At 35.6% G+C, this 25,411-nt stretch overlaps 4 protein-coding genes and 1 pseudogene across 5 annotated transcripts; 1 reads left to right on the forward strand and 4 right to left on the reverse strand.

Annotated features, from left to right (window-relative positions):
• Positions 1-246: 246 nt before the first annotated feature.
• LOC123913445 (histone H1-II-like) lies at positions 247-3,036 on the reverse strand. Its single transcript, XM_045964193.1, has 3 exons — positions 1,927-3,036; positions 914-973; positions 247-819 (listed from the first exon to the last, which is right to left on the reverse strand). Exons 1-3 carry the CDS (start codon positions 2,797-2,799, stop codon positions 481-483), a joined length of 1,272 nt encoding a protein of 423 aa, XP_045820149.1. The 5' UTR covers positions 2,800-3,036; the 3' UTR covers positions 247-480.
• Positions 3,037-6,368: 3,332 nt separating this feature from the next.
• On the forward strand, positions 6,369-12,086 carry LOC123913444 (mitogen-activated protein kinase 9-like). Of its 2 annotated transcripts, none has more exons than XM_045964191.1 (11): positions 6,369-7,161; positions 7,697-8,105; positions 8,191-8,318; positions 8,464-8,523; positions 8,651-8,800; positions 9,044-9,199; positions 9,307-9,444; positions 9,562-9,635; positions 10,248-10,349; positions 10,661-10,814; positions 11,840-12,086. In XM_045964191.1, exons 1-11 carry the CDS (start codon positions 6,898-6,900, stop codon positions 11,912-11,914), a joined length of 1,710 nt encoding a protein of 569 aa, XP_045820147.1. In that variant the 5' UTR covers positions 6,369-6,897; the 3' UTR covers positions 11,915-12,086. The 2 variants fall into 2 exon arrangements, with proteins under 2 accessions (XP_045820147.1, XP_045820148.1); XM_045964192.1 differs by having other exon boundaries at positions 11,843-12,086.
• A 748-nt stretch (positions 12,087-12,834) lies between these two features.
• Positions 12,835-17,041, reverse strand: LOC123913443 (pentatricopeptide repeat-containing protein At4g02750). The gene is made up of 2 exons (XM_045964190.1): positions 14,919-17,041; positions 12,835-14,279 (listed from the first exon to the last, which is right to left on the reverse strand). The coding sequence occupies exons 1-2, from the start codon at positions 16,392-16,394 to the stop codon at positions 13,473-13,475; spliced, it is 2,283 nt and encodes a 760-aa protein (XP_045820146.1). The 5' UTR covers positions 16,395-17,041; the 3' UTR covers positions 12,835-13,472.
• A 1,472-nt stretch (positions 17,042-18,513) lies between these two features.
• On the reverse strand, positions 18,514-22,499 carry LOC123913549 (annotated as a pseudogene).
• LOC123918351 (pentatricopeptide repeat-containing protein At4g02750-like) lies at positions 21,585-25,411 on the reverse strand. Its single transcript, XM_045970374.1, has 2 exons — positions 23,874-25,411; positions 21,585-23,316 (listed from the first exon to the last, which is right to left on the reverse strand). Exons 1-2 carry the CDS (start codon positions 25,311-25,313, stop codon positions 22,510-22,512), a joined length of 2,247 nt encoding a protein of 748 aa, XP_045826330.1. The 5' UTR covers positions 25,314-25,411; the 3' UTR covers positions 21,585-22,509.

Below are 25,411 nucleotides of genomic sequence, written 5' to 3' on the forward strand. Positions count from 1 at the left end.
TCAGCTGCTATTACTGTCTCATAAGAAACATCTGAAACATGTCTGTCACTCTTACTATGAAATCTAATGTCATTGAAACTGTGTTGATGTATAATAAGTTTTCTTCCATGCACATATTCACCAATTGTATTTTATACATGTGGCATCCATCTAAGAGGTCCATAACATTTGGATAACAACATTAAAATAACTTTTCCATGGGCGAGAATCATAAAATTATTACCAGAGTTTATTGCAAGGATAAAATATCCAATGAAAGCATCGGTCTAATACTAAATTAATATAACTTGAATAATAACATAATCATCATCAGTACTCTAGTCTCTAAATATTATTACCGGGGTCAATTAATCTAAAGGAGCATAAAACAAATCCAAAGGAACACAGTCATTAGGTTATTATAAAATCAGTGCTTCTACTTTCTACTAGTACTAGCTTTACAGATTTTTTACAAGTAAATTGAGGCCCGTGTAAATCTTCCTAGCTCGGTGCTAAAGTATGTGGCTGAAAAAGTTGCTGCACCTGTGGCTGAAATGGCATCTGGAGATATTGCTGTTCATAAATCTGTGCCTGCGTCACTAGCTGGGGATGCAGTTGCTGAGGTGGTAGCTGTTGTTCAGGCTGTGGCTGTTCCGGCTGTGGCTGTTCCTGTTCCGAAAATGGCTGTGGTTGCTGTTGCTGTGTTTCATCTCTTAATGGTGCTTTAAGGTCCAAAGTTGCCAGCATTTCCAACTCTTGGATTGCTGCAACTGCAGTGACTGGACTTTCTTTATCAAAATATGGCTTAAGCACATCAAGAGATTCCTTAATCTTCGATTGCTGTAAATTAAAGAATAGATGCATGAAATATATCATTTTTTAATTTGAAAGATATAACGAGCAATCAAATAGTAGATTGTTAATTTCAACTTACAAAGTGTTCAAGTTTCTTTCTTAGATCTTCATCATTAAGCTTTTTTGCAGCTTTTGATCCCTGTTTCATTAAAATGGTGCAATGGAATATGCAAATTAGAAAAAGTTTCATTAAAATGGTGCAATGGAATATGCAAATTAGAAAAAGTTTCATAAATGGAGAATGTTAACACGGCGTGTCCATGCTTAAAGAACCAAAAGAGGCAAGTTTGTATGAAAAAATGACAAATGTTTGAAGGTATATTTTCCGGACAATTGTTTCTTTTATTAACTCTTAGAGAGGAAAGTTATATAGTGAGAAAGTTTATTAAAACAAGTTTCTTTAATAAAATGGCACAGTCCAAGTAACTCAGGTCTGAATGTTGCATTTGTCCTTCCTAGTTCAAAAATCATACAAATATATGTACAGCAATTTTATTTTGTTTGCTCCTTTGGGCCTAATTATAAACGCACACACATAGCATATTTCACATATATTAAGAAAAATTGGTAGTATAAATAATGTGTATATTTGCAAAAAGAAAAAAATGAATGCAGCTACGAATTTGACAGAGAACTTATATTTAAGAACAATGTTTTTTGTCAAAGGGTGGTTATAATTATGGACTGATGGAGTAGTTGATAGAAAAGAGTGCAATTTAGTATTCTTTACCCTGTCAGTCAGCTAGCTTAGTAATAGTATACTAAAATTGAACAGATTAAATTTTCAGAATTGGTTGTTTACTGTACTATGTATGAAACAAACATGCCGTATCTGCTGGAGTATTTGTTTATCCTCCTCCTCCTCCTCCATTTGTAATTAAGACAAATGTTTCCAAAAGTCAATGTGGATAAGTTTATTTAAATAGTCTTACTTTAAATAATGAATCATTTACTAATCACTTGAATAAATGTTCAAAACCTGTTCCAAACTAACTATAGTACCAAAATAAGCGAAGTCAAATCAAGTGAAAGAATGTTTAACAGCAAAACAAATTTATTTACACTAGTAACTTAAATTGGAAGTTATATGACCTTTGGGCGTCCAACGGGCCTTCGGGAGGAATTGTTGGGCCTAGCTACGGCCTTAGTCGCAGGGGCAACAACCGGTGCATCATCATCTGCATACTTGTTGGGCCTGCCTCTGGGCCTGGTAGATCTAGCAGATGATAGTGTGGGTTGGTGGTGGTCTGGAAGAATAGAAGCAGCAAAAGGAATGACAGTTGGTTGTTGAGATTGAATCTTAGGAGGGCGGCCCGGACGTCGTTTGAAGCCAGCATTAGAGACAGATTTAGGCTTAGGAGGACGACCGGGACTCTTGAGCGTCTTAGATCTGAAGGTCCCAGGAGGACGTCCGCGGCCTCTTCTTCTGACTGGATCCACGGTAGTTGTTGTTGTTGTAGGAGGAGGTACAGTAGCAGTAGTAGTAGTAGTAGTGTCGAGAGAAACGAAGAGGACATTATTTTGTTGTTGTTGTTGTTGGGGTTTGGGCTTAGGGGGACGACCACGGGGTCTTTGTTGGGTTGTTATTAAGGGAGTGAAAGGGAGATGTGATTGAGCAGTAGATCTGGTGATGAGAGTTGGAGGTGGTGGAAGTGAGGAAGGTAGTTTGTATGATTTTTTGATCATGATGAGAAGACCTGCATATTTCAAGTGGTTGAGGTGTTGTGTCAACAAGGTAGCATGTTGTTGTTGTGGTGGAAGAACTTGTTTGTAGACATGTTCTATGTACTTTCCAATTGCTCTTTTGCTTGATCCATCTTTCTCTTTCAGTGCTTCTATTGCTTTGTATATCATCTCAGCATAAGGAGGATGATGTGGTTGTTGTTGTTGGAGGAGGCTGGTGAATTGAGGAGGAGGCGCTGGTGGAAGAAGATCAAAGGAAGAACAAGTTGAAGAGGAATCCATGGATGGATATGGTAGATTCGAGAGAATTGGGGAATTTATCACTCACTCCACTCCAGTAGTGGATGGATGGATGGATTAGAGAGAGTAACGGGATGGAGGAAGAGAAAGGAAAGCGATGGATGGATGTGTAAGAGAGTAAAGTGCGTGTCTATCTGTCTGTGTGGGGGACCCGTATGTTGTTGAGTGAGTGTGAATCAAGTTGTGTGGGGTCAAAGGTCTTAAACAATCACAAAGGTTGTCTTAAACAACATCCTTTCTTTCTCATTCATTTCATCATGCATGGCATGCTACTCTCTCTACTGTACTCGGTACTGTGGTCTGTCTGTGTAGCATATTCAGCCCCCTTCATTTTGTCGTAACTTCCTTCATAACCTTTCACTAATCTGTAATCAAAATAGTCTCTACTGGTTTGTTAAAATTGCTTCATATTGTAGTACTCCTTCTGCTCTCAAATTATTAGTTTGTTAAAATTCAATAACTAATCAAAATAGTCAAAAATATATCAAGTTTTAATACACAAGAACCATACTTCGTAAGAAAAAAATAACTTGACAAACAAAATATTAACCACTTTATATATGTGAAAGATGATATGCGTGCGTGGTAATGAAAAAAGTTATTTATACAAGAAAATTTAACACAAATACAACACCTAAAGTATAACACTGTTCAAAAATACTAAAAAAAGTAATTTATCCAAATCCAAGTAGTAGTAAATTTTTTCCTTCTCTGTCTTTCTCATTGTTTTCTTATTTTTTTCTCTACAATTATCTCTCCCAAACCCTTCCTCGCATTTGTTTTTCTTCTTCAATGACAACAAAAACACAACTGACACAAGGACGGACGCAGACATTTTAAGTAGTGGGGGCAATGTATATATTCTTTTACACCATTATATAGACTAAATTGACCAACAAAAAATACATTTAAAGACTAAATAATTACCTAAAAACACATTTAAAGACCAAAATGACATAAAAGACACATTTAAATCTATTTTTATAATTTTAATCCCTTCTTTTTTTTTTGTTGGTACAAATTGCTAATCTCTTCTAATTCTAAGCTTTTAATTTTTTTTTCTTTTTGCAATACTAAGCTTTTAATTTTTACTATAATATACTATTACATTATTAACATACTAACGACAATAAAACCAACACCATCAAGATGGTGAGAGATACAGAGCCCAGTTGTTATGTTTTTTATTTATCTATATGCAAGGTTAATGAAACTAAATGTATTAAATAAAGTAATCTGGTATCACTATATGGTCATGTATATTCATGAACAATTATTTAAACTTAGTGGGGGCCAAGACCCACATAGTGATCAACATAAGTCCGTCCCTGAACTGACACATAGTGTTTTTTAATCAAAATTATAATTTAATTTTATAAATTAATTCTTTCTTTTCAAAGAAATTTTTCAAAGAAAATAACAAAATGTAGTTTTTTTAATATAAATAAAGTGATTTTATTTATAAAAAAAATCATCACTTTGTAAAAGGAAATAATTTTTGAATTTGTTTAATTTACAATTTTTATGGTGGTATCGATTGTCATTTGTTGAAAGTTGAAACCTAATCTATTTAAATAAAACAAACAAAAAAAATTCCAACATGCTACTGCTAGAAGTTGAACCTGTTCCATCCTAATTCTTCCAATAAAATAGAGATGCCAACCAACTGTGCTATCTTCATCTACTATAAGCAAGATCTCAGTATAAATACTTAACCGCTTTTAGCATGATGGACCCAAAAAAAAATTGAGGCCCCAATTTTTTGGAGGCCCTAGGCTCGGGTCCTGCTTGCCCTGACCCAAAACCGGCCCTACCGGTCACCACCACTAAATCTCTTTGTCTTCTTTGCATCTCTCCATTTACATTATCTGAACATTCTCTCATTGACAAAACCGTTTCAAGAACAGATTTGCAAAGAGAATGATGCGAGAGGAGAACGACAATCGTCATTAGAGTTGTAGATTAGAACGACAATGGCCGAGTGAGAAAACTCAGGTGTGAGTGTGTGCATGATATATATATTGAATGTGTTGTTGTGTTGTTTGAGATTGTTTGAAGTCCCACATTGCTTAGGTTCCCGGGATGTAAAGTGTATAAATATGTGAGGGCAACCTCACCCTTTGAGCTAGCTTTTGGGGATGAGATCCAAACATATTTAACTATAACAAAAGGTATTCATTCATTCAAATTGATAAGAGTACATTGATGCAATATAAATTCAAAATCGCTAAAAACAAAAAGGATGAATCTGCGAACAAACTCACAACATCCGTGTTAATAGCATAAAACGAAATATTGCATAAGCCTTCATATTTGACTATATTGAAGTTTTCGGAATATTCATGCCTCCGGATCTGTAGCGTTGATGACACAAAAGTCATTGATTGGATCTGCACTGAATCAACCTTAATCCTTCAACCTGAAACAAATGAGCACTGTACAAATATAGGATAACAATACTCCACACTAAGGCGGGATAACAATACTTCACACTAAGACGGGCAAATCGAAACAAATGATGATGAAATCACAAAAACAAACAAAAGAAATACTAAATATATATTTGCAATCACACTTATTTAATTAAAATAGAAAGAAAAATAATTTGGAGGGGTGATTTTAGGCATAAATTGACCATAAATCACACATCTCTAATAGATCAAGAAGAAGAGAAAAAGTGGTGTCAACTTTTTTTTCTACATTTAAAAGTATGTAAATTTAGTTACTAAACTATCTAAAGAAATACAACATTACTGTCCCAAATTTTCAACTTCTCTGCATCTAGCCATGACGATTAATCATAAGTTTTACACTACAAGTTTTTTTTTTTTTTGGAGGCAAATATCACCCTAAGTTGGCAGTCCAATTATTGAACAAGCACGGACGCGAATACGTATAAAAAATATACACGTGATCTGATCACAGATAGTATTAACATCTCATATTCACTCACACATCAACAACGCGTACAGTACAGCAAGGTTCAAGCTTGCACTAGTGGTAATAGGTCAATAAGCCTAAACTCCTTTGCAAAAAAAAGTAATAAACCTTTTGTTTCAAGTACTAAAATGCAACTTTTTATGTAACGACCAAGTAACTAATCACTGAAAAAGTAATCAAATACGAGCAAACAACTTTGTTTCAAATTAAGTGATTGAGTTTAATTAATTCATCATAATCTTTATTAAAAACGAATCATTTAAAAGAATTTGAGTTGAATTATGGGTGAAACATTTTGGTTATCTCTGATGGTAATTGGAAAATAAATTACATGCGGTTAAAAATTTGGTATAGTCATGCATGCGTCATAAATTTTTTAGTATTAAAATTAAACAGTTTAAAAATATAATATTTATTTTTTTGAGAAATATTGTGCTTAAGTGACACAGTAGTCCGATCTTAATTAGACGATAGTTATGTCAAAAAAATGATGGATAATTTGATCTTAATTAGAGGATCCTTAACTCTAAGGGTTGTATTGAGTACATGGAATCCCGGTTGATACTATAGTGTAGTTAGCAACAAATGACACACACTTGACTGAGAGTGGACAGGTAGCAAAGGTTGGAGCTTGCAGTTGGAAAAACAAAACAAAAGGGAGTGGTAATGGTAATAATATAACAAAGACAAAGTAAAAGCAACCAATAGAGAGAGAGTTAACTCATAAGATAGGATAGTATAGGAGGATGATAAGAAGATCTGTGTCTTTTTCTTTGTTTTGTTTGTTTGTTGTCTAAAGCAAAGCAAAGGCAAAACTGGAAATGCAAAATTAAATAATTTCCCCCCTTTCTCTCCTAGGATTGTTTGTGATTGGAATAAAAGTTAATAAAGTGATTTTACTAACATACCAGAAACAGTAATGAATATAAAAAGAAATGATTGAATTTGCTTGCATAATAGAGGGAGAGAGATAATTGAATTACTACTACTACTGCATAATATAAATAATAATAGATATATAGATAGAGAGAGAGAGAGAGAGAGAGAGAGAGAGAGAGTCAAAAGAAAGGGAGAAGAAGAAGAAGAAGAAGAAGTAAATGTTAAGCAGTAAGTTAGTAGTAGAGTAGACTAGACAGATAGATGGGTGGTGGAGGAACTATCGCGGAAGGAATTCGTCGCTTGTTTCAACGACGCTCTTCTTCTTCTACTAGTAAGCATAACAATAATAATAATATTACTACTAATACTAATAATGATGACCACCGCGTCTTGGTGAAAGATTTGCGATCACAGTTGGCCAATATTCCTACTACCACTAACCATCATCCTTCTTCTTCTTCTCTCTCCAATATCAAAGTCCCCATTTACCCATCTTCTTCTTCTTCCATGGATCCCAACAAAAAGGTTTGTTCCTTCTTCTTTGCCTTATTATTATTAATTTCACTTTTCTTCAATTCTTGATTTCTGTTTATCTTATCTTTTACTATCAGATTAGATTAGATTAGATTGGATTGGTGGATCTATTTCTTTTTATTGCCCCCTCCCTCCCTCCCTCCGTTACACTTTTAACTAACATCAATGCAATTTATTGAACTTCTGTGTTGATTTTCATTGCCTTCTTTTGCTGCACATCATATTCACTCATTCACTCACAACATGTTCTCTTGTTTTATTCAATTCTCATTCAATCACTCAGATTTCATTTTACTACTACTGCATAGGATAGGATCCTTTTCTTCAAAATCTTCATTTCATATAATAATACAAAATAGATCGTCTCCTTTCCCACCACAATTTCCTCATACTATATACTATGGAAATTATAGTAACACAATATCAACAGATCCCTTTCATTTTTAGTATTCAACTTCTGTTTAACACTTTTTTAGTATTCCAAACAATATAACTCAATGCTTGCTTTCTTCCTTCTTTCAAACAGGGTTCACCTGAAACCGACTTTTTTACCGAGTATGGAGAAGCAAGTCAATACCAGGTCCAAGAAATCATTGGAAAAGGAAGTTATGGTGTTGTGTGTTCTGCAATTGACATTCATACTGCTGAAAAAGTTGCAATCAAGAAAATTAATGATGTTTTTGAGCATGTATCAGATGCCACAAGGATCCTAAGAGAAATCAAGCTCTTGCGCTTGCTCCGACATCCTGATATTGTAGAAATTAGACACATTATGCTTCCTCCTTCCCGCCGAGAGTTCAGAGATATCTATGTTGTGTTTGAGTTGATGGAATCTGATCTGCATCAAGTAATTAAGGCAAATGATGATCTTACTCCCGAGCACCACCAATTTTTCTTGTACCAACTTCTTCGAGGCCTCAAATATATACATTCAGGTCCGCCTCCTTCATTTTTTCAGATAGTGAGATATTTATTATTATATATGAAACTAATATATTACATTTTTTTTCTTCCTTGCAGCAAATGTGTTTCACCGTGATTTGAAGCCAAAAAATATTCTTGCGAATGCTGATTGCAAACTGAAAATATGTGATTTTGGACTTGCTCGAGTTTCATTTAATGATGCCCCATCTGCTATATTCTGGACTGTAAGTACTCTAATTTGTGACCATGTTGATCAATTTCATTAATCAATTATGTTTTTCCTTTTAAGATTTTTAGTTGGAATCTACAAATTGCAATCTAGCACCTCTCTAAACTGCATGCTGACTTAATTTTCCTACTTTTACTTAGGACTATGTTGCAACTAGGTGGTACCGTGCACCTGAACTATGTGGTTCTTTTTTCTCAAAAGTAAGCTTCTTTTTTTTTTTTGTTTGACACCATATTTTTCTTGGGTTGTGATATGTGTGATACAAGAAGTTGACTACACTTGATGTAATGAAATGTGTATGTAATGTAAAATCCTTGTCTTATGCAGTATACCCCTGGAATTGATATTTGGAGCATTGGATGCATATTTGCAGAAATGCTTACTGGTAGGCCATTGTTTCCTGGGAAAAATGTGGTGCACCAATTGGATATCATGACTGATTTGCTTGGCACTCCTCCTCCCGAGTCCATTGCGAGGGTTAGCTTATCAAAATTTACTCTGCATTTTGCTGAAATCAGTAGGCATGCTTGTGACATGGTGTAATGAGATTAATGCGGAATTTCTATTGTTTCTAAAAAATTATACCCATATATTATGTTTTCAAGATACAACTTATACTAGTTTATTGTAATAACTAATAATTACCATTGAAGCTTTGATTTAACTACCTATCCTCTGTCCACTTGTATAGATATAAATTCTTAATTCTTAATTTTACAGATTCGAAATGAGAAAGCTAGAAGGTATCTTAATAGCATGCGAAAAAAGCAACCTGTTCCATTCTCCCAGAAATTTCCAAATATAGATCCTTTGGCTCTTCGTATACTGGAGCGCTTACTTGCATTTGATCCTAAAAACCGTCCATCAGCCGAAGAGGTTGGTCTCTAATACCCGTGTACGATTCATTACGTACCAAAGTAGAAAGTTCAGTGATAATTAACAAAGGGGAAATTTCATTAATGCTGTTATGCTTGTGATATCAGGCATTGTCTGATCCTTATTTCCATGGTTTATCAAACATCGATCGCGAACCATCCACTCACGCCATTTCAAAACTTGAGTTTGAATTCGAGAGAAGGAAAGTGAATAAAGATGATGTCAGAGAGTTGATTTATCGAGAGGTATGGCCACGCATTTCACTTACTCCTGATTCAAATTATTATTATTTTTTATATCTGCTTCAAATTATTTCTTCTTCTATACGTTGCAATGGTTAATTATACATTTAAAGTAAACAGATTTTGGAGTATCATCCCCAAATGCTTGAGGAATATCTTCGTGGTGGAGACCAAACCAGCTTCATGTATCCAAGGTAAATGTGCTATAGTATGCTTGGAGATTTGTTGAAGGCTTGATACAAACATATATTAAAGTAGATGTGCATCGACTATCTCTCTGTTCTGTCACAGGGCATGGCCTTTCATCATGAGCTCCTGTATGAGTTTAATGCGGTTGCATTGAGATTCCATAGATTTTATTTATTTGCATATTTCTACACATAAAGAAATATGGGTTAAATAAGTTTTTATTCCCGATAGAATCATGGCGTTCCATGTACCAAAAAAAAAAAAGAATCATGGGGTTCCTTACATGAATTTTATTCAATTTTAGTCACCATAGGGGCTTAAAAGTAGCCATTTTTTGTTAAATTTAAAATTGAATAAAATCTATGTAGGGACTAAATTTGTAAGGCTGTGATTCTACAGCGACTAAAACTTTTGTTGATGCTCATCCATGTATTAGGGTAAAACATTGCATGCATCAAATTACTGATGGTTAATTTTCTGTTTTGCATCTCATTTAATAATTATAATATGGATAGTGGGTTCTTTGAAATTCAAAATTTACATCTATTTGTTATTAGTTGGTAATTCCATGTTTCAGTAAAAAAGTTAATAATTCTATGTTGTTGCATTTTGCATAGTGGGGTTGATCGATTCAAGCGACAGTTTGCACATCTTGAGGAACATTATGGCAAAGGCGAACGAAGCTCACCATTGCAGAGACAACATGCCTCCTTACCTAGGTAAATGTTTGTCTATATTTGATTCTCTGAACAATTTCTAGTCTTGTAGTAGTAGAAATTTCTTAGTCCAAACTAGACAAACCTGTTTAAACAGTGGATTGCTCACCTACATTGTGAAGAACAGCCTTCTTGTTTTCTCTTTTGGGGATTTATGTGTTAAATAAGTTTTTTTTTTTGTTTGTTTTGCCAATCATGTGTTAAATAAGTTGTTACTACTTCCATGGGTTTACAGATGAGGTTGACAACATGCCTCTGAAACATTTTCTCTTGTTTGAGTCATGCACTGAGTACTGCAATTTCGCTTTTTGCAGAGAACGAGTTCATACTTCCAAGAATGAAAATAATGAAAACAACGATATTGAAATGTCAACCGGACCAAATCTTCAGAGTCCACGTAGCTTGTTGAAGAGTGCCAGCATTAGTGCTTCAAAATGTATAGATGTGAAAAGAAGTAAAGATCAAGAGGTAGTTAACTCTATCTTACCAAGTGGGCAGGTCATAGATGAAGTTATGCAATAATAAGAATGTCCAAAAATTGGTTTCAAAATGGTGTTGTGCACAAATATGGTACCAGTATCTGGATATGAATATGATATAGAGATGATCGTTTTTTCAAAATATAAGATAGAATAAATCTAGGATATTTATAGATTCATAAAACATATATATACAATTGAAATTGCTCTGTGAAACAAATACTTCCGGTTGGATGCTATGTGTTTGAACTTTGGAGTAAAATTCTAACTAAACTAAAGATAATTACAATTTTGCAGAAAACATACTTGTGAAAGATGCAAAATATGCAGCAAATTTTTAAACCTAATATGCAACAACCTGAAGAAGAAAAAAGTCATGCGTAGAAATAGCCTTAGGCAGAGAACAAAGTTGTGTGTTGAAATGTACTTTGGATAGAAAGTATAAATTTTTTGTTGACATTGGCTATTATGAGCCATAGCCAGAAGAGTCGCTTGTTCAAATGAAAGCGTCCAACTTGTATTGAAATATCTAAAATGGCATCTCTAAGTGTACTAGCAATACCAGAATTAAACATAAAAATTGACTCAGGTACTTAACAACTAATACCAGTGAAGTATCCATAAGTATCAGTTCCAATGTGTTTGATTATACAATAGGTGAAGATAATGCAAATATCAGTGCCTCATCATAGGTTTGACAAATAAGATCCGATTTGTCTTACACGTTTGCTATCTAGAATGTGTATACAGTGGAACCTTAAAAATTAACACTTTATATCTTATGCTATTTTCCTGAATAACTTTAAAATATGAAAGGTGCAGTTTATCATTGTTTTGAATATGCCTCAGTTTTTTTATTTGTGTAACTGTGCACAATAGACATTTATCTTAAAATTCTTGTAAAAAAAGAAGACATTTAACTTAAAATAATCTTCGGTGTGTAACATTCAAATTCCTACTCAATGAAATGCACTGCTGTCTAGTTTGTGTTGACTGTATTACTTCTTGTATTAGCAGGAACCAATTATGGAGGTCAATGACGACGCAGCAGATGAATTGACAGATAACATTGCTGCCCTGCATGCTTAATTCTAGTGTTATTATAATTTTGAAGCATTGCATAGAAATCCTTCCAGTTTTTTGTGCTAGGAAGCTAACATGAGGATTCTTTGTCACGAACTGTCATTTTGTAATACTGCTGTAGGTTTTATAATTAGGTGTATACAGATATATTATGAATCGGAAAATCACCTTTTTTCTACTTGCACGACGTCTTGGTTGGTTTGGTCTAAGGTCCACCGTTGGTTTGGTTTGATTTCCGTTTTGCCGGATTCCGTATCATCCCTTCTAAATAGCTTCTTGAATTGCTATCGGAAGAAGAATGGTTTTAAGGGTGTCTTGTTGGTGTGGCATGCCGTTATTTGGGTCATTTGGCGGGTGAGAAATGAAAGGATCTTTTCCGGGAAATTTGTAGAACCATCGGAGATCTTTGATAGGATTCAATATACTTCTTGGAATTGGTTGTTAGCTAAAAAGATTAGTTCACCATGCCTTTTTTATGAATGGTGTGTTAATCCTATGAATTGTATAGCTAGGTAGTTTTGGGTGTTTTAGATCGAAAGTCTAACTAAGTTTTGGTGACTTGGTTGGGTTCTTGTTGGGTTTGAGTACTATATGTATTTGTCTTACGGTGGTTGACCGAGTACCTCTTGTACTATATATATATATATATATATATATATATATATATATATTCAGCTCTGTTAAAAAAAAAAAAAAGTCTCCGTCACGACATATCCTTCTCATGATAAATAAACAGATGTTATTCACCTGCTAGCACGTACATTTTGGTATTTGCAAAATCAATAATAAGAACACAGCAAGGTCCCTATAGTTACTCGTTGGTCAGAACAGAAATGTCTTACTGATGATTCACTCTACACTTTTAATTGTTCATTATTTATCATACCATATATGAATGTTAGTGTGGTGGGAGACATGGAATGAGCTACTTGGAATAGGACATTTTATGATAAGGCGAGAAGTAAAAAAATGAAGCATTTCATAATATTGTAAGGGATTAAATCAGAGAGTATTTTCTCAGACTGAGCTTTTTTTTTTTTTTTTTTTGGTATGGTTAATATACAAAATAGGATTATTGCAATGAACCCTACTATACATACAAAGTACTAAATACAAAGTATATAAACAAATTGAAGCATTTCATAATATTGTATGGGGGTGCAATCAGTGTGTAGCAGCCTAAGATTGTCAGAAGTTGCTGTTGCGCCCCAGTTTCCTGCTTCCATATTGTGTACGAAGCACTTTAACAAGTTGCCAATATTTTATGAAGAGCATCTCTCTAGCTGTCTGATAAATCAGCTTATTCTTGCTACATTCTATGCATTTCATGCTATCTTTTTAATTTCAGTGGTTTGCGTTCTCTGATATAATTATTGAAAGATAGATTGAATTCAAACTTTCATCGATATGTACCCCCTTTTGGTCAAGTATGAAGTAGTCTGAGTTGGTTAGCTCATATCTTCCAACCAGCTAATTCACATGGACACTAATTCCATAACGATTCGATGGCAATATAATAGGCCCAGAAAGTGTTATTTTTTACCATATCCTTGAGCTCTCCATATTACCAATAATCCCCACAAGAACAACTGCCATCGTTGAAGTGGTGAAAGCGGTGAGAATCCCTTAAGATTATCAACCTTCCAACAATCTTTGATATGTGCTTGATGGCACTATGACAGTCTTCACACACACGCAAGTTTTTCATGACGCGGATTGGTCTGCCAGCTGGTATGGTCAGAATTCCGAAAGCTACAGCTAGTTTTTCACTGTGATACTTGAGCATATGCTCCTTCTCTTCCTCTTCCACATCATGTAGAACCAGTTTTGTTGAAGAAAAGTATCCCTCTTCCCTCATTTTTAGATCTAGCTCTTCTAAGAAGGCATATATTCTCTCTTTGTCTGGATGGGAACAATCCCCAACTGAGAACGTATGAATCTTGTTTTGCACCTCAACCCAACTATAGCCAGGTACTTTCTGTACACCAACATCCCTCATTTTCGCCCGCATCTTATCAGCATCAACCCATCTTCCCGAAGCTGCATATAGATTTGAAAGGAGGACATACATTCCCGAGTTCTGAGGTTCCATCTTAAAAACCATCTCAGCAGCCTTCTCGCCCAGTTCAGTATTGCCATGAATCCGGCTGGCACCAAGTAGAGCTCCCCATGAAGCAGCACCTGGCTCAAAGGGCATGTTTCGCATTAAGTTTTGTGCTTCTTCCAAGCGGCCCGCTCGGCCAAGAAGATCAATCATGCAAGTATAATGTTTTGAATTTGGTGTTATGCCATAATCTTTACTCATTGAATAGAAGTATTCAGTTCCCCTTTCTAGCAAGCCATTATGACTACAAGCAGCAAGAACACCTACCTGAAATATGATAAAAAATAATAAGCAGAGTGTAATATTACATGTATTTTGTGAAAACATTTATTGTTTTCATTTTCTAGAATGCATTCACTTTAATTAATAATAAGATGAGATACTTTTGATGTGAGTCATTGTGATAGAGACAAGATAAAATGCTAGCTAGAGATGATGCATTTTCGGAAATAATGAAAATAGTTTTTTGACATTTTCATTGTTTTCGAAAATACAAGACAATTGTTCACCTCAAAAGTCTCTTTTCTCTCCCTATTAACAACTAAAACTAACACAAATTTCAGAAAATGAGACTGATGAAAATAACAAAGATAACAGGAAAAAGTTAAGCTTTATTACATTCATATAAATTATTTTAGACTTGATTCAGAGGCTCCTTATGGCACCAAAGCACTATAATTGCAACCAGGTATTTCCCTAGGAAATTATTTGATCATATTGATTAAAAACAATTTAATCAAAAGATTAATTTGTAAACCAGTTATGTATAAATAAAATATAACTACGTAAAATATGAAGTACCAGTGATTCACACTTCCACACAACTGGATAAAAGAGCAGAGACGCATGCTAAGAATAAGCTCTAAATAATAACCTAAATGCATATGAAATGTATAAAATATATACCATGGTAATCTCGTCAGCCTTAACACCTGTTGTCTTCATTGAATCAAATATCATTAAAGCCTGTCTGCCAAATCCATGTCTTGCATAACCAGCTAACATCGTGTTCCAAGAGACGACATCTTTCTCCTCTATTCCTTCAAAGACGTCATTAGCTTCGTCTATGCTTCCACATTTAAAATACATTGCAAGAAGCGCATTCCCCACGAAACACCCAGTCTCATATCCCGTCTTCACGGCCTGCCCATGAATTTGTTTCCCCAACTCCAATGCAGCAATATCAGCACATGTGCTCAAGGCACAACCAAAGGTAGCCCTATTTAAACTTTCTCCGTCCCGTTTTATCTCTACAAACATGTGCAGAGCCTCCTCATAGTGACCGCTCTGAGCATAACCAGCAATAATAGCCGCCCAAGATACACAGTCACGCTGCGGCATCATATTAAACAATTTTCTAGCCTGAGCAATGTCCCCATTCTGACTGTAGCCTGTAATCATGGTATTCCATGAACTTATATTCCGACAAGGCATGGTCTCAAACAACTCCCTTGCAATGTCCATTTTCTTGGATTGCACATAACCCGCAATCATTGCATTGTATGAAACTTCATTTTTCTGAGGCATTTCATCAAAAAAAAATCTAGCTTCATCCAGCATTCCATTTTGCACATATCCAGATACCATAGCCGTCCATGCGAACACGTCCCGTGTTGGAGATTCATCAAACAAGCTCCTAGCCTGCGACAAATCTCCATTCTGGGCATAACCTGAAATCATAGTATTCCAGGAGATTGCATCCCTAGCAGGCATACTGTCAAAAAGGCGCCTAGCATCACATAACATCTTTTTCCTGACAAACCCACCCATCAAACAGTTCCAGGAAATCAATTCCCAATCTGATTTGGACTCAAACAACTTACAAGCCTCTGCAAATCTGCCATTGTGAACATAGGCAGCAAGCAGGCCATTCCAAGAGATGGAATTCTTATGAGGCATATTATCAAAAACCTCCCTTGCCTCATCAACATAGCCATTCTGGGCATATCCAGACAACAAAGAATTCCAGGAAACAACATCCTTGTGAGGCATTAAATCAAACAATCTGCGTGCATCGGCAAGCCTGCGGTTCCTGACATAGCCGGTAAGCATTACATTCCAGGAAAACAAGTCTCTTTCAGGCATTTGATCAAACAGTTCCCTTGCAAGGTTGAAGTTGGAATTCCTCAAGTAGCCAGATATCATGGCATTGTAGGAGACGGAGCTTCGGCGAGGCATGGTGTTGAAGACATGGAGAGCAGAGTCGCAGTGACCATTGCGCATGTGGGTAGAAATGGCTTGGTTCCATTTAAGGATGTCGGGGTCTTTCACTTTGGGCTTGGTGTAGGTGTTGGTTACACTTCCCCTAGTACTTGTTGTACTTGCACTCTGTCTTCCAACATTGATCGTGCACACACGCCGCACATTGCATATACCAAACATAGCTACCTACCTACCGCCGACTCACTGAATTTATCTCATTTATAGTCACTCTAGTATTCAATTTGTTTGTTTGTTATGTTATGCATCACATATGATATAATATTACTCCCTCCCTGGAGGGTCCCATTTTAAATGACCTATTTGACCAAATTGAACATAAATTACCAACTTAAAATTAACCGTACGAAAGATATACGATGATACAGTTTTCTCCAAATTCAATTCACAATTTCTTCTTCAGTATTACATTACATAAGAAAAACTTCAAATACGGCTTCATCAATAAACGAGATAAAAAATAAACAAGAATTATGTAGCAGCTGTCAGCATGCGGCAAAATGAAAAAATGAATTTATGACGGTCACCAAAATCCAAATCCCAAATCTTGAGAATATCACCTATAGTATTAAATCATCGTCGGCTCGGCAACACTGCCTCCTTGAGATTTATTATGTATATATGTCATGGTTGTTTAAATTGAATACCATACCATACATACCTGGCAACAAATTGCCTAAACCCAACATGCTTCCTTGGATTTGATGGGTGCATGCATGCATGGTATGTTTCATGCTTCTTCACACTAGAAAACATGAGTGGCATTATTTCATGATACGTACATCTTTTGAATATTCAGAAAGGACCACTTATAAACGGTGCATCCGAAAAGCTGAAAATAGTAAAAATGATAAGGCATAAATAAACACACCTGAAATGAAGGACAGATACTTCACATTCGTGTTTCAGTAAGGGTCCTTCTCTGCAAGCTTAACATAACTTTGAAGCAACAACACTGGGTATGTCCATGATATGCAGCCTAGTATATGAGCCAACTGGAACACCTCTCTGTTTTCTTGTTCCCTTTCTAAAGCTTTAGCAAGAACATGTTTTTGTGTTCTTTTGAAATTATGATAATTAAAATTTCTTGGATAATCTTTGGGTAGAAGAGATTCCCTGATATTATTTAATAGCAATGTCAGACCTTTTTTTGCTGTTAGTGGCAATTACTCACTGCAAATAATCTCCAAAAGGCAAACATACATTAGGATCCCAGGAAGAATTCCTAAAAGACTTGAGATGCCTATATTTTGCAAAATGGTGTGTGTATCCACTTCATCAGGAAACTCTACAGCAGAAAACACAAATCAAACAACAAATCCAAAATAGAATTATTATATCGATAAAACTGCAAATCATCCACAAGCACATTCCAGGTCATCTCTGACAAAATTCATAACGAAGTAGAGAAGAGACTGATACCAAAAGTTTACATACAACTTTAGACACAAACAGACCAAAAACTCATTGCTTCTTTCTAATAAAGAGAAGTGTAACACACACACACACACATGAGAGCATTAAAGGAAAAATTACCCTACCCTCATCTGCAGCATTATCAAAATCCAAATTCGTAAAATATTTCAAAATACCATGATCTCAAAGCTCACATTAACAACTAAATATGCATTTGAGCATCCACAATGATTAATTAAGCAGGATTGTCCATTCAATACCATGTTGTAATCCTAAGAGCATCCACAATGGCGAGTGCTTCACTTATTTAGCAACAATTAAGCTAAATAGGCACCCTCCATTGTGAAGTAAAAAATGTGAGTGCCAATTAAGGAGGGTGGTTCTACAAGAACACTATATCTTTTCCTTTTTTGAGGTCCCAAATTAATTAATAAACTGTATACAAACAAGAAAATGCTAACATGTTAATGATTTAAATAAAGAAATGTTTTATTGAAATCTCATGCATTTAATTCAACTTTTAAACTTTTCATGCACAAACTTTAAGAAAATATTACTATCTTAAGATTCTTAACGGGCACATGTTAGCATGAGCCAATAAAAATAAACGAGTGTTGAAATGTAATGATATAGAGTTATTTGTGAGACCCATTTTGTAAAACAATTTAGGGTGTTAGGTTGGAGGAATTGAGTGTTTATTAAGACTAATATTAAAAAATGATATATGAAAAATGTATAACTCTGGGATCCACTTAAGGACCCAAATGAAGTAACCTCCATTGTGGTTGCTCGAAGAAAATAAAGCACTGTCCAATGAGGCCATAGGTCCGACACAAAAGGGAAAGCACTTCTGAGTATTGACTTTTTAGAAGCTCACCGTCATTGAAACATTGTCAGTTTCTTTCTCAGAATCATCATCTAACTTCTCTTCATTGAAATCATCATATTCATACCATGCAGCCTGGAAATCAAAATAAAGACCAAAAAATTATCATATCCACACTAGATACTTGGTAAGCATATATATGAAAGAAAGCAAACAAAAAAATGTAAAAATAATAGGGGCAACAAAAAGCATTCAGAAACAAGTGTATCAAGAAAACAAGCTCAAACCTGATATTCTGAAGTTCCATGAGGAGGCTTCCTCTTTCTCTTCTTTTGCTGCTGAACTTCATCGGCTGTTGATGTGTCAGCCTCTGGTGGCGGTGTCTGATAACAGGGAAAGCATATATATGAAAGAAAGCAAACAAAAAAATGTAAAAATAATAAGGGCAACAAAAAGCATTCAGAAACAAGTGTATCAAAAAAACAAACTCAAACCTGATATTCTGAAGTTCCAGGAGGAAGCTTCCGCTTTCTCTTCTTTTGCTGCTGATCATCATCAGCTGTTGATGTGTCAGCCTCTGGTGGCGGTGTCTGATAACAGGGAAGATATCACTCAAAAATGCTAAACAATCTAAATTTACACTTTTCATTTGGTAGTAGTGCAAAAAACAAAATTAATGAATACTCTAATATTCAATTAAAAAGGATGTCAATTCAGATATTAGTAGTACAAAAGCTAATAAATCAAAATATTACAATTAGCAAAAGGTAGTGGTAGAATTACAAATGAGATCTCCTTACTACCTGCTCTTCATCATTCTCAACAACTACAGCTTGGTTTTGAGGATCTGCAACCAGGGAACGGATGACCTAAAACATTATAAAGGAGGAGACTTGAGGAGAAAGTAAATGTGCAAGTTTATAAATAGTTAAAGGTATGAGATCAAAAGGGTAAAAATATTGAAAGATCACAATGTCTGAATGGTGCATGAACAGAAGACTTATATCAAACTCAAGAGGGTAATGCTGACCTTCTTCAAAAAAAGAGGGTAATGTTTTCAGATCGACGGGAAAAAATTGTCTTTTCAATTTAAATTGTTAGTTATATTTCAATATTCAAATAAGATGATTTTATTCTTGTGTGTGTGTGTGTGTGTGTGTGTGTGTGTGTGTGTGTGTGTGTGTGTGTGTGTGAAACTTGGTTGAACATCAAAGAGTATATGGCTAGTCTGGTTTTGAAAACTACAGGTAAGACTTAATACCTCCACGTCATGTGTCTCAGCTGAATCCATTAGGTCCTGATTTTTTTTTTTGAATTCAAAAGAAAGGGATTCTCAAGAACTTCTATTTTACACAGTCGGAAATCTCCTGCACCTGAAACGTGAACCTGAGTAAACAAAACAAAATATAAGACAACCAACAACTCGATGAAACTACAATTTATGATACCATGACATTCCTATTACCTGTTGATTTACAGAGAAGTTACGACCACGGAGATAACCAGTGAGAAGAAGCGTGCATTTGTCAGATGAAATGCCATCACAGACAACATCAACCTGTAATTTAGGGTTTTAAACATGATAAGCTCAATATGATAGCAGCAATCAACATCTGGATCATAAATTATTTATTCACTCATTAATAAAAAAACTATATATATAATATTTAGGGTTGCTAAGTGCTACAAACTACAAATTAACCCAGAAAACATGATTAAAACCAATATGACTAGGCTGTTGATTAGAAGTTCAGAGTTGTATCAACATGAAACCGAACCTTATGAGCCATGAGGTAAGAACGATGAGTTCTCCAATGAGGAACTTTAAGCCTTTGCTCTTTAAAGAGCCGCAAGAACTGTAATTGTAAAGACGGTGTGAGTGAAAGGTTTAAACCATCAAACTGGATGTACAATACAATCTTAGTGGATGCAATTAGAACTTTCAGCCAACAATTGGAGAAATAATTACCTTGTGCAGATCATCCTTTGTATCGGCTGGATAACATTTACAATCCTCAGGAAATTCGGAGGCAAGAGTTGATGAGCAAGTCTTCTTTTGTTCATTTCTCTGTTTAAGGTCAGTGGGAAGATCCTGAAAGCATAAAACGAAAAAATTCCACGTAAATGATTCAAAACTAAATTTCTTGATGAAATTATTGTAGGCTGGTGAATCGTGTCACTTAATAATAAGTTGAAAAAATATGATACATGATAACTTACACGAACAAAGAGAACAGTGGTTGGTAAACCAAGAGACCTAAATACAGAAAGACATTGATCTCCAAATGAATCAATGTAGTGAGAATCAGTTTGTTTTGCGGAGGCCACAAAAACCAGTAGATCAGCAACCTACAACAGAAGTAGTGAGTGTCGAACACAAAAGTAATGAATGAAAAGCCAGCCACATTTTGAACAAGCATCAGCTAAAGGCCTTGCAGCAAAGCAAAAATAAAAATTGATACCTTGAGCATTTCCATACACGAGAGTAGATCACCATGAATAGCAAATAAACACTTGTATAAAAAATCCCATATACTAAAGGAAAAGAGTAATGATTAAATAACAATTGTTGTTCTAGTTTCAGATGTAGTAAGCACCGTTATTGTAATCCTATATTGAGAAGAATGAATGGTTGGTGTTGCATCATGTTCTTCTTGGTTACACTACAATCTACTGTAAGTAACAATAAAAAATTTGATGTCACTTGACAAAAATAAAATAAAATTCATAGTCACTTTAATTTGGTGGAATTGTATATTTTTACGGACAAAGAGTAAATCACTATTTTTTATTTATTCTAATGTAATGTAATTATCATATTAAAAGAAATTAAGTTTTTTTTTTTAATTCTAATGTAATCATCTTAAATATTAATTCTTCTTCTTCTTGTGGATGTACTTACACTTACACATCATGTTCATGTACTACTAATGAAGTCCGTACATTGACAATTGAATTCAAACTTATTCTTGTAATATATGAGTCGTATACTATTCTCAACGTATCATACATAAAAGCAACTTATTTTGGTTTGCTTTAGGAAAATCCCAACTTATCAATTTTCAAATGTAGCTATAGACAACCAAATCAGAAGTTGAAGTATACCACAGTGCAAGGATAAAATACTATTATGTAGCATTAACTACGCTATTATACATCAAGGAAATTCTCAACTTAACTTCGTTAACTACTTATTTTGATTGGATCTTTTCCTGTACAAATTTACTCTTAACAACTTGATTATTTTTCTATGCTTTTTTACACATGGATAATAACTTTAGAAACATCAAATCTTATTAAACACCACTTCTTGATTCCTTTCGTGCATCAACAACGCCGGAAGGAAACCAAACAGACAAGTCCATTGAATGTGATCATCCAATCGAACCTTAGTAGCAATATTACACTCCACCCACTCATTAACACCCTGATCAAAGAAGTTTTGGGAGAGGCAAGTTCTAAAGGAATACCAAACCGGCTCCACCACACTGCAATCTTGAAGCATGCGACTTTCCAATTCCTCGCCACAAGCACATAATGAATTTGTTGGAAGGCCATGATGCAGATTTTTCCACATAAACATTCGCTCTCTAGGATGGCCAGTCCAGTGCCAAGCTTCTTCCAGACTTGATCACCATGCACCTGATTCACATGCCCGTGAACCAGTTGGTAGGCAATATTTCGTACTAAACGTGCCATCTTGAGTAAGGTTCCACACAAAACGGTCCTCCTCCAACCTATCCAAAAGAGGGCGCAAGCGCTCTAACCTCCTCCGTAACCAACTCGGGATAAAATCCATGAGACGGCTAACATCCCACTGATCCGCAGCATTCACAAAATCATGCACAAAAGCAAGTGCCACTCTTCCGGAATAGGCTGCAGGAGATGATTTCAAAGCAATATTCACAGATGGCAACCATCTCTCAGACCAGAATAATATTGACTTACCATCACCAATAATCCACTGACCACCACTAATGGTGGTATCCTACCTCTCCAAATTTGACAAGGTTAATTTCTACCATATTTCTCTGCTCACCAATAATCCCCACAAGAGCAAATACCCTCACTGAAGTAATGAAAGCGATGAGAATCCCTTAAGATTATCAACCTTCCAACAAGTTTGGATATGTGTTTGATGGCATTATGACAGTCTTCACACACCCGCAAGTTTTTCATGACACGTATTGGTCTGCCAGCCGGTATGGTCAAAATTCCAAATGCCACAGCTAATTTCTCACTGTGATACTTAAGCATTTGCTTCTTCTCTTCCTCTTCCACATCATGAAGAACCAATTTTACCAAAGAAACATGCCCTTCACGCTTCAGTTTTAGATCTAACTCTTCTATGTAAGCATATATTCTATCCTTTTCTGGGTGAAAACAATCACCAACTGTGAATGTATGAATCTTGTTTTGCACCTCAACCCAACTATACCCAGGTATTTTCTGAATACCAAGTTGCCTCATTTTTAATCTAAGCTTACCAACATCAACCCATTTACCTAAAGCTGCATATAAATTTGAAAGAAGGACATACATTCCCGTGTTATGGGGTTCCATACTGAAAACCATCTCAGCAGCCTTCTCACCCAGTTCAGTATTGCCATGAATCCGGCTTGCACCTAGTAGAGCTCCCCATGTTGCAGCGTCTGGCTCAAAAGGCATGTTTCTCATTAAGTTGTATGCTTCTCCCAAGCGGCCAGCTCTACCAAGAAGATCAATCATGCAATTATAATGTTTTGAATTTGGTGTTATACCATAATCTTTATTCATTGAATAAAAATATTCAGTTCCCCTGTCTGTCAAGCCAGTATGACTGCAAGCCGAAAGAACGCCAACCTGAAACATGATTAGAGGAAGAATAAGCAGAATGGCATTACATGTAGAAAAGATTCAAAAGGCACACTATTATATTGTAAAGATAAAACAATTTTATCATGTACACATCTAAAATTCCTGGTTTATTTGTCAATGTTTTGTTATTATGATCATATTTGTTAATGTTTTGTTTAGGTCAATAACATGCATAACAGCATGGTTACACCACTGCCAACTTCCTTTTGGATAAATGACAAAAAGTAAATTACCGGGACAAAAACAAACAGTCAACTAGAAAGAAAAAAAAAAAAAAGAGAAGCTTTCGTTCCCTTCACGGACAATGTATTTAAATTGGATTCAAGGGACTAGTAGGAACCCGAGTATTTCCTGAATTTTTTTATCAGAAAACAAAGTTGTAATTTGTAAACCAGCGATGTCTAAATGCAAATACAATAAAGTGAATATGAAGCTTTGAGGGCAATAGTTCATCGGTTCATCCAACAGAATTGGATAAGGAACACCCATTCATGCATATGGAATTTATTTATTTATTTATAAAATAAAAACAAAATACATACCATGGTAATTTCGTCAGGTTTAAAACCAGATATCTTCATTGAATCAAACATCAATAAAGCCTGTCTGCCAAATCCATGCCTAGCATAACCAGCTAACATTGTGTTCCAAGAGATGATATCTTTCTGTTGTATTCTTTCAAACACATTATAGGCTTCGCCTATGCTGCCACATTTACAATACATCTCAAGAAGTGCATTTCCCACCGAGCAGCCATTGTCATACCCTGTCTTCACCACCTGTCCATGAACTTGTTGCCCTAACACCAAAGAAGTCATATCAGCACATGTGCTCAAAGCACAACAAAATGTAGATCTATTTAAACTTTCTCCATCCCGCTTCATCTCCACAAGCATGTCCATAGCTTCTTCCAAGTGACCAGTCTGAGCATAACTAGCAATAATTGTCGCCCAAGATACACAATCGCGTTGAGGCATCATGTCAAACAACTTCCTAGCTTGAGCAATGTTGCCGTTCTGACCATAGCCGCTGATCATGATATTCCACGAACCTACATTCCGGCAAGTCATTGCCTCAAACAACTCCCTTGCCATATCCATTTCCTTGTATTGCACATAACCCGCAATCATCACATTGTATGTCATCTCTCTTTTTGCTGGCATTTCATCGAAAACTCTTCTCGCTTCATCCAACATTCCATTCTGCGCATATCCATAGACCATTGATGTCCACGTGAAAACATCACGCACTGGAGACTCCTCAAACAATGTCCTAGCTTGTGACAAATCTCCATCTTGGGCATAGCCCGAAATCATGGTATTCCAAGAGATTACATCCCTAACAGGCATACGGTCGAAAAGCTGCCTAGCATCACCTAACATTTTCCTTTTCACATACCCACCCATCAAACAATTCCAAGAAATCAATTTCCAGTCCGACTTCAACTCAAACAACCGGCGAGCCTCCTCAAGTCTCCCATTCTGAACATACACTGCAAGCAATCCATTCCAAGAGATGGAATCCTTATGAGGCATGTTATAAAAAACTAGTTTAGCCTCATCAACACACCCACTCCGGACATAACCGGATAACATTGTATTCCATGAAACAACATCCCTTTGAGGCATTAAATCAAACAAGTTGCGGGCATCAGCGAGTCTGCGGTTCTTGACATACCCGGCGAGCATTAAGTTCCAAGAAAACAAGTTCCTGTAAGGCATGTCGTTGAAGAGACGGAGAGCCAAGTGACAGTGGCCATTGCGCATGTGAGTAGAAATAGATTTGGTGTATTGCACAATGTGTGGGTCTCTGTCTATGATGATTTGAGGTTTGTGTGGTGTCGGGCTTGCATGTTGAACTTGAAAACTGCAGTCATGTAACTGTCTCAGATTATGGTTCCCGCGTATTGTTTGCAGGGCATGGTCAAATTTTGTCGTGATTGATGAGATCATGTAATAAGGGATCAAATTTTTCAATACCATACCATCAGATCATGGAGAAAGCATAACAATTACATTACCTAGAAATAAATAAACAATATGCCAAGTATTTCGGTTTAATTTTTCATACAATTTTTTAT

This window comes from Trifolium pratense, linkage group LG3 (assembly GCF_020283565.1).
Source record: "Trifolium pratense cultivar HEN17-A07 linkage group LG3, ARS_RC_1.1, whole genome shotgun sequence".
Taxonomy (NCBI): Eukaryota; Viridiplantae; Streptophyta; class Magnoliopsida; order Fabales; family Fabaceae; genus Trifolium; species Trifolium pratense.